Here is a 14,799-nt window from a genome sequence, read left to right on the forward strand (position 1 = left end):
ACTCACTGCGGGCTGCTGGAAGCTCCAAGATGCATGGGGAGCCCCGCGCAACCCTCTGCAGGGCTCCCTGACGCTTGGAACGTTGAGACAGAAGCGCACACAAAGCACTTCCTCTTTGCAATGCAAACAAATCACAATTTGTTGTGTACTGCTGTCACAGGTGGCAAACATAGCATCTTTTCAGCATGGGAAAGGATCATTACTGGATCACTACCTTTCTTGTTGTCAGTGGAAGAGAGTGGCAGACAGCAACGCAGGCATAATAAACGTATTTTAAAAATGGAAAGGGACAGGGGAAATAATCCTACACAGAATTTCATTAGGAGCAACTTGAGAGATTTGATTACCAAATGGCAAAAGACACCACACTCTGCTCTGCCTATTGGGAGGTACTAGTGGGGTGATGTTGGGGAGGGCATTCTCCTAAGTGGGTTTGGATTCAGGGACAGTGGTCAGCTGAGTATGCTGGGCTGGAGAAGACGGTGAGTTTAAGCTCTCCCAGAGCCCAAGCCCATTAGGCTTGGGTTTAAGGGCAACAGTTGGCTGATCCCATTGTAGAAGCTTGGTTTCAGATTAGGGGAATTTGTTCTGCAGGTAGGCAAGCAGAACAGGTTTTTCCACATTTTGTACATGATTTTTTTCTTTCTTTCTTTGCTTACAACTAGGCTGTAGTGCCACCTAGTGTCAATATGTGGAATGCAGAAGTACAAATACAGTACAGTGCAGTCTCTTCTTTCAATACACATCGAACCATACAGTATATATTTTCACTGCTATGGAAATTGCAAACTGTGCCTCAATTATTGTAAATTTCTGATGAACCAGAAACCACGATGACAGCATATTAACTGATGGCCACAGTTAATCTCCAATTCTATGATCCATTACTATATCTTGGGTTATGTCAAAAGTAGAGATTATAAACACTTGTGTGATTTTTAGTTTCCAGTAAGGCTAGTTAAAAAACAAAAACTAATCTCTCCTCCCAACAAACAGCTTGAAGATTTTTGCAAGTATTCTCAAGGAAAGCTTGAAAATAATATGGATTGGCACATCTATCCAAACTTCCCTACTAGTCCCCACCTCCCAGACACTGAACCAGTCGGCCTCAGGTTTCAGAGGGCCCTTGGCAAACTGTTTTCATTGACCCCTTACTATCTGGATGGCTCTGAGAGAGTTGCTTTATCACCACCATATGTAGTGTTGGCACAAAGTAGTGGGCAGCTGCCCAATGATGCCAACTTCTGGTGCATTTATCTTTGAGAAGAGGAAGGGGGGTAACTAGCTGTAGAGAAAGCTTGTCAGCTGGTTGCTAGAGCCTTAACTGGAAATAGAATCCCTGAACATGCTTAAGAACATTGTTTCCTGTTAGCAAGCATGGGATATGTAATTCTTCTAATTGAACTGAATTGGGAGACATTAAAGATTAAAAATTCCATGTTCCCTGCCAGGACCAACAGGATGTTGTACTCATCTGCCTTTCAATTCATTGTGAATTGGCTTGCCAACTTTTGAATTGGCTCTTTAAAGGCAATGTGATCTGTTGCAATTAGCAGGTGATGTGCTTAGCTCAATGTCATGAAAAGCTTCAGCAGCTAATTTCTGAAAATTGAACCTCTGTTAAAGGCACAGCAGTGCAGCAGGACACACCCCTCCTTTCCAGTCTGTTTTCTTGCATCTTTCAAAATTGACAGGTGAAATTTCCCTACCACAGGATGTATAAAGACTTTCTGCCCTCTAGGTTCTTAACCACTAAAGTTTTCAACAATCAACAATCTATAATGGTAAAACATTCTGAAAAAGTTCATCTGGAAGCAAATCCCACTGACTTCAATGGACTTCTTGGTAGATAAGATTGAGTTTGTCGTAGCCTAGCAATCTGAATTCTGATTCATGTAGTTTTCTAACTTTGGTAACACCAATGCTGCACTTGCTCTCTGTACAAGGATGCACAGCATGGTAGTTTTCAAGAGAGCTTGCCCAGTAATTATTTCCACTTAGCTACTCTTCCTCTGACCTGTTTTTGAAACTGTCAAGACATGTCTTTTCATCATTGACACAATATTTCAAGAAGCTAGAAACTAAGCATTTATAGATTTCATACCTCACACTGAGGTTGAGAAAGAAAAGAGAAGGGACTAGCTCTTTTCCATAGGTTCATTAGAAAAATGGGGTGTAATGGGACTTTCTATTTGATTAATGTCTTGCAACAGAATGACATTTGAAAGTACTCAGACTAAAAATACCAATCATTTATTTTATGTTTCTTTAAAAAAAAAAATTTCATGGAATATTTGTTCATGCATATTTTTTCATTTTGGTCTACTATCCTGTATTTATATAGAGAATCTGGTAGGAAATTTTTTTTTTTTTGGGGGGGGGGGCATTTGAATAGAAGAAAAACCAACCACTAATACAGGTTGAGTCTCATTATTTGGGAGGGTTCCATTCCAAGCACTCACATGGATGGGAAAAACAGCACTATAGCAAATCAATTTAAAAAACAGTTTCTTTGCTCTGGTGATTTTAAAACAGCCTTGCTGTCCTTTGTAATGCTCACAGAGGCCATCAGTCTCTCTCCAGGAGCTTAGGCTTCACTAGGAGACAACAATCCCTCCCTTCACCAGGAGTCCCAGCGAGGGGAAAGAATGGAGAAGGTGATAATTGCTGCCATTTAGCCTCAGGGGGAAGTGAAGCCTGCAGAGAATGATTGATGGATTGTCAGTGGGCTGCCCTTTCTGGCATTATTAAATGACTGTTTTCCTGTAATTTAAAGGGCCCTTCTCATCAGTTTTGAGATAGAAAAATCTGTGGGTACTTCGGTTATACCTGTAATCATTTGTATGACTGTCCCTCTGCAACAGTAAAAAGCAGTTTTTTAAACTGTGGTTTTAAAGGGGTGCATTTTTCCCCTTCTCCAGGGATCAGCACATTCCTTCTCATTTGCAGGGGCCATTCGTGTTGAGTCAAATCCATGCAATAAAAAAATCTGTGTATAACAAAACTGGACCTGTATTTTAAAAGGATCTGTCTTTTTAACAGTGTTTCGAACACTGGATACAAATTTTCTATTTAAATATCTAGCCAGTTCAGAGTTTGCTACGGAGTTGTCATATGACATTGAGGCAGGTGGGGGTGATTAGGTGTTTACTATTTGGCAGTATTTGTATTCATGGGGGAACCACTAACCTGCAGTGGTCTTACTGCTGCTCTCATGCTCACTGAGTGAGTCCTGGGGCATTCATGAGGATGTGACAAAAACAAAAATAAGCCCACATGCTATATATTCACTTATATCTGTGCCAGGGCCTAACGCTCTGTGGGCAGGGCTGTTTTGATCCTAGGCAAAAATTGGTGATATGGGGAAACACTGTAAAAATAGAAACAAATCTCTTACTTCTTCCTTCCCAATTTTACTATCATGAACACAACACCTGCAGATGACCTTGAAATTCATGTTTTCCCTGACCCTTGTAAGGGATCAGAACTCTGCAATTTACTCTGTTTGCAAAAAGTCCAAAACACAATCTGAAGTTGGCTTTGGTGCCATCTTGCTGTGCCCGGTGCCCTTATGAGAATGGAGGTGACCTTTCAGTTCTAAGACCTTGAGAATCTTTGCTTTCTCAACATAGATCTTTTTGGGAGCGGCACCCTGATCGGGACCTTTCTTTTGAACGTCCTCTGGTTCTTTAGTGCCCATTGGGTGTACTGTCTTGCATTCTTCATTATTCCCTTTTGCAACAGCTTCTTGAACTTGCTGTTGACTTTGTTTATTTTGTGCTTTTACCATTTTCTCAAAGGTCTGTTTTTCTTTTTGTGCTTTCTGTAGTTCTTCCAAAGCTTTTTGAGCTCTCCTTTGTTCTAAGGCCTTCTTCTGAGCTTTCTCTTGATCCTCCAGAGCTGTCTTTTGAGCCTTTGCCAAATCTTTTACAGCAGGATGAGCTCTCCCTTGCTGCTCTTGGGCATCCATCTGTGTTCTCTTCTGTTCCTCAGAGGCTTTTTTCTGTGTTTCTTCCAGTTCCTCAAGCATCTTCTTAGCTTTTTGCTGTTCTGCTAGAGCTGCCTTTCGAGCTGTCTCTTGTTCCTCCAGAGCTACTCTTTGAGCCTTTGCCAGTTCCAATAATGCATGCTGAGCTCTCTTTTGTTCCTGTACAGCTTTTATCCTTGCTGCTTCTTGTTCCGCTAAAACCTTCCTTTGTGTTTCTTCCAGTTCATTAAGCAACTTCTTTGTTCTCTGCTGTTCTTCAAATGCCTCCTTCTGAGCTTTTTGCTGTTCCTCTATGGCCCTAGAATGTGCTTTCTCTAGATTTTCCATAGCAACCTGTGCTTTCCTGTGTTCCTCCAAGGCCATTTGTTGAGCTCTTTCATTTTCTTCCTTGGCCTTTCTTTGAGCTGCCTGCAAGTCCTCCAGGGCCTTTTTCTGAGCAATCTCTAATTCTTCTTGGATCTTCTTAACTCTCTCTCTCTCTTTCATTGCTTTATTCTCAGCCTTTTCCTCTTCTTCCAATACCTTTTTCTGAGCTCTTGCAAGTTCTTCCAGGGCTGCCTCAGCCATCTTTCTTTCTTCTAGAGATTTTCTCCAAGCTTGCTCCTGTTCTACAATGACTGCCATCTGAGTTTTCTTTTGTTCCTCCATTACCTCCCTGTGAACTTTTTCTAACTCTTCTAAAGCCTTCTGAGCTCTTTCCTGTTCTTCTAAGGCCCTCTGCCTAGCATATTCCTGTTCCTCAAGGGTTTTATTTTGAGCTCTTTCCAGTTCTTCCAAAGCTTTCTGAACTCTTCCCTGTTCTTCTAGAGCCAGCTGCTGAGCTTCCTTCTGTTCCTCCAGTGTTTGCTTATGAGCTCTTTCCAGAGCTTCCAAAGCTTCCTCAGCTTTTTCCTGTTCCTCTATGGCCTCCTGCCGAGCCTGCTCCTGTTCCCAAAGGGCAATCTTCTGAGCTCTTTCCAGCTCTTCTAAAGCCTTATGAGCCCTCTTCTGTTCCTCTGTGGCCTGCTGTCGAGCTCTCTCCTGTTCCTCAAGGGCCTGCTTATGAGCTGTTTCCAGCTCTTCTAAAGCTTTCTGAGCTTTTTCCTGTTCTTCTAGGGCCTGCCTCCGAGCTATCTCCTGTTCTTCCAATGCCTGCTTTTGAGCTGCTTCCAGGAGTTCCAAACCTTTCTGAGCCCTTTCCTGTTCCTCTAAGGCTAGCTGCTTTGCACTCTCTTGTTCCTCAAGGGCTACCTTCTGAGCTTTTTTCAGAGTTTCTAAAGCATTCTGAGCTTTTTTCTGTTCCTCTACAGCCTGTTGCTGAACTGTTTTCTGCTCCTCCAATGCCTGCTTATGAGCTCTTTCCAGAGCTTCCAAAGCTTTCTCAGCTCTTTCCTGTTCTTCTAAGGCCTGCTGCTGAGCTCTATCCTGATCTCCAAGGGCTATCCTCTGAGCTCTTTCTAGTTCTTCCAAAGCTCTCAGGGCTCTTTGCTGTTCCTCTATGGCCTGCTGCTGAGATCTCTCCTGTTCCTCTAGAGCCTGCTTATGAGCTCTTTGCAGAACTTCGAAAGCTTTTTGAGCTCTTTCCTGTTCTTCTAGGGCTTGCTGCCGGGCTCTCTCCTGTTCCCCAAGGGCTAGCTCCTGAGCTCTTTCCAAGGCTTCCAAAGCTCGTTCTTGTTCCTCTATAGCCTGTTGCTGAGCACTCTTCTGTTCCTCCAATGCTTGCTTATGAGCTCTTTCCAGAACTTCCAAAGCTTCCTGAGCTCTTTCCTGTTCTTTGAGGGCCTCTTGCTGAGCGTTCTTCTGTTCCTCCAGTGCTTGCTTATGAGCTCTTTCCAGAACTTCCAAAGCTTCCTGAGCTCTTTTCTGTTCTTTGAGGGCCTCTTGCTGAGCTCTCTTCTGTTCCTCCAATGCTTGCTTATGAGCTCTTTCCAGAACTTCCAAACCTTCCCGAGTTCTTTCCTGTTCTTTGAGGGCCTCTTGCTGAGCTCTCTTCTGTTCCTCCAATGCTTGCTTATGAGCTCTTTCCAGAACTTCCAAAGCTTCCCGAGCTCTTTCCTGTTCTTTGAGGGCCTCTTGCTGAGCTCTCTTCTGTTCCTCCAATGCTTGCTTATGAGCTGTTTTCAGAACTTCCAGCTCTTTCTGAGCTCTTTCTTGTTCTTCTAAGGCTAGCCTCCTTGCTCTTTCCTGTTCCCCAAGGGCTATCTTCTGAGCTCTTTCCAGAGCTTCCAAATCTTCCTGAGCCCTTTCCTGTTCTTCTAAGGCCTGCTGCCGAGCTATCTTCTGTTCCTCCAGTGCCTGCTTATGAGCTCTTTCAAGAAGTTCAAAACTTTTCTGAGCTCTTTCCTGTTCTTCTAAGGCTAGGTGCTTTACTCTTTCCTGTTCCTCATGTGCTTTCCTCCTAACTGTTGCTAGTTCTTCCAAAGCTTCCTGCACCCGCTTTTGTTCCTCTATAGCCTCTTGTTGAGCTTTTTTCTGTTCTTCCAATGCTTGCTTATGAGTTCTTTCCAGAGTGTCCAAAGCTTTCTGAGCTCTTTCTTGTTCCTCAAGGGCCCGCTGCCGCACTTCCTCTTGTTCCACAAGGGTTATCTTCTGAGCTCTTTCGAGAGCTTTCAAAGTTCTTTCCTGTTCCCCTAGAGCCTGGTGCTGTGCTTTCTTTTGTTCCTCCAGAACCTGTTTATGAGCTCTTTCCAGAGCTGCCAATGCTTTCTTAGCTCTTTCCTGTTCCTCTACTGCCTGCTGTTGAGCTGTCCCCTGTTCTTCAAGGAACTGTTTATGAGCTCTTTCCAGCTCTGCCAAGGCTTTCTGGGCACTTTCCTTTTCCCGTAAGGCTTGCTCCTGAGCTTCTTCCTGTTCCTCAAGGGCCTGTATGTGAGCTCTTTCCAGCTCTGCCAAAGCTTTCCGGGCACTTTCCTTTTCCTGTAGGGCCTGTTGCTGAGCTGTTTCCTGTTCCACAAGGGCTTGTTTGTGAGCTCTTTCCAGAGCTGCCAACGCTTTCTTGGCTCTTTCCTGTTCTTCTACAGCCTGCTGCTGAGCTCTCTGCTGTTCCTCAAGAGCTTTCTTTTGAGCTCTCTCCAGCTCTGCCAAAGCTTTCCTTGCTCTTTCCTGTTGCTTTATAGCCTGCTGCTGAGCTGTCTCCTGTTCCTCAAGGGCCTTTTTATGAGCTCTTTCCAGTTCTGCCAGAGCTTTCCGGGCACTTTCCTTTTCCTGAAGGGCCTGCTGCTGAGTTGTCTCCTTTTCCACAAGGATCTGTTTATGAGCTCTTTCCAGCTCTGCCAGAGCTTTCCGGGCACTTTCCTTTTCCTGAAGGGCCTGCTTCTGAGCTTTCTCCTGTTCCTCTAGGGCCTGTTTATGTGCTCTTTCCAGCTCTGCCAAAGCTTTCCGGGCACTTTCCTTTTCCTGTAGGGCCTGCTTCTGAGCTTTCCCCTGTTCCTCTAGGGCCTGTTTATGAGCTCTTTCCAGCTTTTCCAAAGCTTTCCGGGCACTTTCTTGTTCTTCCAGAGCTTGCCGCTGAGCTCTTTCAATCTCTTCCAAGGTTTCCTGAGCTCTTTGCTGTTCCTCCAAAGCTTGCTGCTGAGCTCTTTCCTGTTCTTCAAGCGCCTGTTTATGAGCTCTTTCCAGCTCTTCCAAAGCTTTCTGGGCACTTTCCTGTTCCTGTAGGACCTGCTGCTGAACTTTTTCAATCTCTTCCAAGGCTTCCTGAGCTCTTTGCTGTTCCTCCAGAGCTTCCTGCTGAGCTCTCTCCTGTTCCTCAAGGGCCTGCTTATGAGCTCTTTGCAGAGCTTCTAAAGCTTTTTGAGCTCTCTCCTGTTCCTCGAGGGCTAGCTGCTGAGCTACTTCCAGCTCTTCCAGAGCTTTATGGGCCCTTTCTTGTTCCTCAAGTGCTTGCTGTTGAGCTCGCTCCTGTATCTCAAGGGCTTTCTTTTGAGCTTTTTCCAGCTCTTCCAAAGCTTTTTGGGCTCTCTCTTGTTCCTCTAGTGCTTGCTGCTGAGCTCGCTCCTGTTCCTCAAGGGATAGCTGCTGAGCTACTTCCAGCTCTTCCAGAGCTTTTTGGGCCCTTTCTTGTTCCTCAAGTGCTTGCTGTTGAGCTCGCTCCTGGATCTCAAGGGCTTTCTTTTGAGCTTTTTCCAGATCTTCCAAAGCTTTTTGGGCTCTCTCTTGTTCCTCTAGTGCTTGCTGCTGAGCTCGCTCCTGTTCCTCGAGGGCTAGCTGCTGAGCTACTTCCAGCTCTTCCAGAGCTTTTTGGGCCCTTTCTTGTTCCTCTAGTGCTTGATGCTGAGCTCGCTCCTGTTCTTCAAGGGCTTTCCTTTGAGCTTTTTCCAGCTCTTCCAAAGCTTTTTGGGCCCTTTCTTGTTCCTCTAGGGCCTGCTGCTGAGCTCGCTCCTGTTCCTCAAGGGCTAGCTCCTTAGCCTTTTCCAGCTCTTTCAAAGCTTGTTGGGCTCTTTCCTGTTCCTCTAGTGCCTGCTGCTGAGCTCGTTCCCGATCCTCAAGGGCTTTCTTTTGAGCTGTTTCCAGCTCTTCCAGGGCTTTTCGGGCCCTTTCTTGTTCCTCTAGTGCTTGTTGCTGAGCTCGCTCCTGTTCCTCAAGGGCTTTCCTTTGAGCTTTTTCCAGATCTTCCAAAGCTTTTTGGGCCCTTTCTTGTTCTTCAAGTGCCTGCTGCTGAGCTCGATCCTGATCCTCAAGGGCTTTCTTTTGAGCTTTTTCCAGCTCTTCCAAAGCTTTTTGGGCCCTTTCTTGCTCCTCTAGTGCTTGCTGCTGAACTCGCTCCTGTTCCTCAAGGGCTTTCCTCTGAGCTTTTTCCAGCTCTTCCAAAGCTTTTTGGGCCCTTTCTTGTTCCCCTATTGCCTGCTGCTGAGCTTGCTTCTGTTTTTCAAGGGCTAGGGCCTTAGCTTTTTCCAGCTCTTCCAAAGCTTTTTGGGCTCTTTCCTGTTCTGCTAGTGCATGTTGCAGAGCTCGCTCTTGATCCTCAAGGGCTTTCTTTTGAGCTTTTTCCAGCTCTTCCAAAGCTTTTTGGGCTCTTTCCTGTTCCATTAGTGCCTGCTGCCGAGCTCTCTCCTGTTCCTCAAGGGCTAGTTCCTGCGCTTTTTCCAGCTCTTCCAAAGCTTTCTGAGCTCTTGCTTGTTCCTCAAGGGCCTGCTGCTGAGTTCTCTCCTGTTCCTCAAGGGCCTGTTTTTGAGCTGTCTCCAGCTCTTCCAATGCTTTTTGAGCTCTTTGCTGTTCTTCTACGGCTTGTTGCCGACTTCTCTCCTGTTCCTCAAGAGCTTCCTTTTGAGCCCTTGCTAGCTCTTCCAGTGCTTTCTGGGCTCTGTCTTGTTCCTCAAGGGCTGTTTGCTGAGCTCTTTCCAGCTCTTCCAAAGCTTTTTGAGCTCTTTCCTGTTCTTCTAGCGCTTGTTGCCGACTTCTCTCCTGTTCCTCAAATGCTTTGTTTTGAGCCCTTTCTAGCTCTTTCAACGCTTTCTGGGCTTTGTCTTGTTCATCAAGGGCTGTTTGCTGAGCTCTTTCCAGCTCTTCCAAGGCTTTCTGAGCTCTTTCCTGTTCTTCCAGGGCCTGCTGCTGAGCTCTCTTCTGTTCCCTAAGGGCAATTTTTTGAGCTCTCTCCAACTCTTGCAAGGCTTCCTGAGCTGTTAGCTGTTCCTTGAGAGCTTGCTGCTGAGCTCTCTCTTGTTCCTCAAGGGCCCTCTTATGAGCTTTTTCCAAAGCTTCCAAAGCTTTTTGAGCTCTTTCATGTTCTTCTAGTGCCTGTTGTTTAACTCGCTCCTGATCCTGAAGGGCTTTCTTTTGAGCTCTTTCCAGCTCTTCCAAAGCTTTATGAACCTTTACTTGTTCCTCTATAGCCTGCTGGTGAGCTTTCTTCTGTTCATCCAACAACTGCTTATGAACTATTTCCTGTTCTAGGGTCTGTTGCTGAGCTCTTTCTTGTTCCTGAAGGGCTATCTGCCGAATTCTTTCCAACTCTTCCAAAGCATTCTGAGCTCTCTCCTTTTCCTCTGTGGCCTGCTGCTGAGCTCTTTTCTGTTCTTTCAAAGCCCGCTTATGAGCTCTTTCCAGTGCTTCTAAAGCTTTCCGAGCTCTATTCTGTTGCTCTAGAGCTTGTTGCTGTGCTCTCTCCTGTTCACCAAGGACTTTCTTTCTAGCTCTTTCCAGCTCTCCCCATGCATTCTGTGCTCTTTCCTGTTCCTCTAATGCTTGCTGCTGAGCTCTCTCCTGTTCCCCAAGGGCTATCTTCTTAGCTCTTTCCAGCTCTTCCAGAGCTTTCTGAGCTCTTTCCTTTTCCTCTACGGCCTGCCGCTGAGCCCTCTCCTGTTCTTCAAGGGCCTGTTTATGAACTCGTTCCAGAGCTTCCAAAGCTTTTTGAGCTCTTCCCTGGTCCTCTAGAGCCTGTTGTTGAGCTTTCTTTTGTTCCTCTAATGCCTGCTTATGAACTCTTTCTAGAACTTCCAAAGCTTTCTGAGTTTTTACCTGGTCCTCTATGGCCTGCTGCTGAGCTCTTTCTTTTTCTCCACGAACTATCTTACGCGTTTTTTCCAAAGCTTTTAAAGCTTCATCAGCTCTTTCCCGTTCCTCTGCTGCCTGTTGCTGAGCTTTCTTCTGTTCCTCCATTGCCTGCTTATGAGTTATTTCAAGGGCTTCCAAAGCTTTCCTAGCTTTTTCCTGTTCTTCTAGGGCCCGCTGCTGAGTTCTCATCTGTTCCCCAAGGGCTATCTTCTGAGCTCTTTCCAGAGCTTCCAAAGCTTCTTGAGCTCTTTCCTGTTCCTCGAGGGCCTGCTGCCGAATTCTCTCCTGTTCTCTAAGGGCTTTTTTCTGAGCTCTTTCCAGAGCCTCCAGGGCCTCTTGCTGAGCTCTGGTCATTTCTTCAAGAGCCATCTTTTGGACCTTCTCTTGTTGTTCTAATATCTTTTTATAGGATCTCTCTTGTTCTTCAAGTATTTTCTGCTGTGATCTCTCTTGTTCTTCTAAAACTATTTGCAATGCACTTGACCCTTCATCCAATTCTTCTTCTTGAGCTCTCAACTTTTCCTCCAGTTCTGCCTGAAGAGCTAGCAACTGTTCCTCCAGCTCTTTCTGTTGGCTTGTCCCCTGGTTTTTCTCCTGAAGCCTCTCTTGTTCTTCCAGTAACTTCTGTTGAAAGTTTGCTTGTTCTTCACTCTCCTTTTCAGAAAAACTAAATTGTTTCGTTATCCCGTTGGGCAGACCATTCTCCAGCTCCTCCTGGGCAATTATGTCCTGTTTTCTTAGCACTGTTTGTTTGACTCTCTGCTGTTCCTTCACATTTTCCTCCCAAGCTCTCCTCCAGTCCCTTGTCATAGCTCTCTTGTCATTGCTTTCTAGCTCCACTGGGATAGTCTGAGCTCTTTCATGCATCTCGTAAGCTTTCTGAATTCTACCCAATTGGTCCTTACACTTCTTTTCCTCATGTTTCTGTTCATGCTTCCTCCAGAATTTTTCAATATTCTGAGTCTTTGGCTGTACCTCTTTCAACATGGTGTGAGATTCTTCATCATAATCTAGTTGACATGCCACAGCAAGGTCTTTAGCAGCTTTCTCCCATTGACCAAGTAGCTTCAACGCTTTCCCTCTCCACTTGTAGGACTGTACAGAGTCTGGGTTGATTTGAATGGCTTTATCACAGTCCTTAATTGCAGCATTTGGCTTCTGAAGCTTCAGATAGATATTGGCTCGGTTTGCATATAATACAGCAAGGTGTGGATTGAGCTTAATTGCTTCAGTGAACAGCTGTAAGGCTCTTAAATATTCACCTTTATTTTCCGCATCAAAAGCTTCTCTCTTCTTTTCATTGGCCTGTTTCTGCATTCCATCAGTTACCTTCAAATTCTCATCTCCCATCTCTTGAGGAATGTCTTCCTCTGGCCCAATCACTTCTGCAGTATCAATGGCCAGTTCACTCTCTGATTTCTTTCTGCATTTTTTCTCTCTCTTAGCTCCTTCCTGAATTCCCAGTTTGCACACTTTAGCTGTTTCATCTTTTTCATCCACTAACAGCCCATTTCTTTCCTGTTCTGCAGCATACATTGGATAAGCCTTGCCTTGTTCCTCTGGAAAATAAAGTGGGAATTTTTCATGGTCTTGGGCATGGTTACACTGAATTTCCTTTTCTTCAGAGATTCTAAATTTAGATCGCTCCTTGTCTTCTGAAGTATATTCTTTGGGTTTCTCATGCAGAATCTTATCATGAACCTCATTCTGGTCCACAGGGCCTTTCTTCATCTTGTTCTTAAATTCTCCTCCCTCACATTTTCCCTCATGTTCTCCCCAGGTAATGATATTCTGGGCCTCTGCTTGTGCCTCTTTCAGTATGGCATAGGTATCGTCATCATAATCCAACTGACAGGCCAAAGTAAGATCTTTCACAGCCTCCTGCCAGTAACCGAGCAGACGAAATGCAACCCCACGATACTTATATGCGAATGCTGCTTCAGGATTTATTCTTATGGCTTGGTTGCAGTCTCTTATGGCGGCATGTGGCATGCGCAGCTTTAGAAAGACACTGGCTCGGCAAATGTACAAGTTAGCAAGTTGGGGGTTGCATTTGATAGCTTCAGTGAACAGATTAATGGCTCTATGCAGTTCCCCCTTCTCCACTGCAGTAAAAGCCTCCTCCTTCTTTTCGTTGGCCTGCTTCCACATCTCTGCTGTGATTTCCACATTGCCATCAATCATCTTTTGGAAATAGTCATTTTGATCTAGCATGATCATCTCATCATCATTTGCCATTCCATTCTTTAATTGTGCACTAGAGCCTTCTCTTCTCTGATCACACCTTTGATCCCCTAAAGTTGCCAGTGCATTCTTTGTCTTCCCCAGCATGTCAGGCTCATTATATCTTAGAGAGCACTCTGCCTGTCTCTCAGAAATTCTTTGAAACCCACACTTCAATTTCTTTAGCACAGCACAGGCCTCTTCATCATAATCCAATTTGGAAGCTAAAGAAAGGTCATGGGATGCCTCTTTCAAACGCCCCAAAATCTGGAGTGCTTTTCCTCTCAATTTGAATGGTGCAGATGAAGTGGGATTAAGTTCAGTGGCTCTGTCATAGTCTTTAAGGGCAGCATGTGGCTCCTGTAACTGCATAAAAACATTGGCCCGGTAAATGTATGAATCAGGACTATGCGGATTGAGCTCAATGGCTTCTGCAAACAAATGAATTGCTTTCCGAAGTTCACCTTTAGCTAGGACCTCAAAAGCTTCCTTATTCTTTTCATTGGCTTGATTCCTCATCTCATCAGTTACTTGCAGGCAATTGGGTCCCACTTTTTGAATGTCATTCCGATACTGTGCCATCATATCCTCATTGCTGGTTTCCAAACTGTTTGCCTTACTTATGTCTTTCAGAAGTTTCTCTTCACTCCCATGTGTGTTAATGTTCAGAGGAAGTGATAAGGAACTGTCTATTTTTTCTAACGATTCCCGAAGGAAGAGTCGGTCTTCATACTTTTCATGTTTCTTCACAGGAGGCTTGACCTGGTCTGGCATGTCATTGTGAACGTTTTTTGGATCCATGGTGAGGAAACAGAGTAAACAGTTGCAGTAAACAGATGCTTGCCATAAAAGGGAAGGAAGAAGAAAATTTACTTGGGAGAAGATTAAATTGTTAACGAGCGGCCTGATGTAACATGGCCCTCATTTTTCCCACCCCCATGGTCCTACTTCTTCATCTAATCCTACTTCTTAATATGCTAAAAGTCAGTCTGAAAGCCCCACCAACAAAGGAAGATTTTGTGATGTCATTATTCACATCATCAGTAGAACCTTGAGGTGAGTTCTTAAAGTTGTGTTATGTCAAGAAACTCCCACATAAACTTCTCTTCACCGTGTACTGTGTTTAAATAGGGTGAGTGGCAGAAAATTACATTGGTTTTTTATCTGCAGAAAAATAAATGCTTGCGACCAAAATGAGGAAGATATTTATGTCCCGGGCAGCGCAATCCTTGCCCTTGTGCCTTGTGCTGGCTCCTGAGTGTTGCAAATGTGCCATAAAGCATGTTCACAACTACTTGGAGCAGGCTAGTGCAGCACACAGATGTTTGCCGGCCTAGTGGAGCTGGACCTGCACTGGGACAGGATGAGTTTGTGCTGGCCCGGGCAGGCCGGCGCAGGGGGTGGGAGAGGGCAGCAGGAGAGAGGAATGGAGGTGGGGATGCGGCATTTCAGGGCAGGGGGAAAAGTGGCCCAGGGGTGGATCAGGCCCAGGAGGGGGTGGGACTGGGCATGGTAGTGCAGGCTGGATCCTAACCCCTGGTTTCCAATGAGCCCTGGCCCTCTGGAGACTTGCTGGAGCCCGCGCTGGCCCGACGCAACCACTCTCAGTGTGACGGCCAACTATTCAACCTCTTGTGTGAGCTGTGGGACGATGGCTCCCTCCACTGCTTACTGTTGCACGGCTATTGATGCAGCAGTGGCAGCAAAGGAAAGGCAGCTCTTGCTTTGTGCAAGACCTTTTATAGGCCATGAGCTATTGCAAGACCTTCATTCATTCATATAATTTCCATCTCTAATATATTCATTTATGTAAATTTATTCAAATTTGAAATGTAATTTTCCCCCCTGGCCTCTGACACAGTGTCAGAGAGATTATGTGGCCCTCCTGCCAAAAAGTTTGGAGACCCCTGGTATAGACAGTGCTGTATAACACAATGCATTCCTATATGTATCTATGCAGAAGTAAGTCCCATTCTGTTCAATGGGGCTTACTCCCAGGAAAGTGCACATAGGATTGCACTTGAGATGAACAGGAGAACTGGAAAAAATGTGCAGGAAAAAAATGTGACTATCTTGCTTGTAACATGGGACGTTTGGAACACCTGTATATGTCAAAG

At 45.2% G+C, this 14,799-nt stretch overlaps 1 protein-coding gene across 1 annotated transcript; it reads right to left on the reverse strand.

Annotated features, from left to right (window-relative positions):
• Positions 1 to 3,496: 3,496 nt before the first annotated feature.
• TCHH (trichohyalin) lies at positions 3,497 to 13,483 on the reverse strand. Its single transcript, XM_066629189.1, has 13 exons — positions 10,688 to 13,483; positions 9,205 to 9,526; positions 8,555 to 8,757; positions 8,082 to 8,425; positions 7,703 to 8,018; positions 7,258 to 7,627; positions 7,085 to 7,140; positions 6,920 to 7,042; positions 5,954 to 6,532; positions 5,711 to 5,845; positions 5,219 to 5,677; positions 4,803 to 5,026; positions 3,497 to 4,577 (listed from the first exon to the last, which is right to left on the reverse strand). Exons 1-13 carry the CDS (start codon positions 13,481 to 13,483, stop codon positions 3,497 to 3,499), a joined length of 7,008 nt encoding a protein of 2,335 aa, XP_066485286.1.
• Positions 13,484 to 14,799: the final 1,316 nt, after the last annotated feature.

This window comes from Tiliqua scincoides, chromosome 5 (genome assembly GCF_035046505.1).
Source record: "Tiliqua scincoides isolate rTilSci1 chromosome 5, rTilSci1.hap2, whole genome shotgun sequence".
NCBI classification, from domain to species: Eukaryota; Metazoa; Chordata; class Lepidosauria; order Squamata; family Scincidae; genus Tiliqua; species Tiliqua scincoides.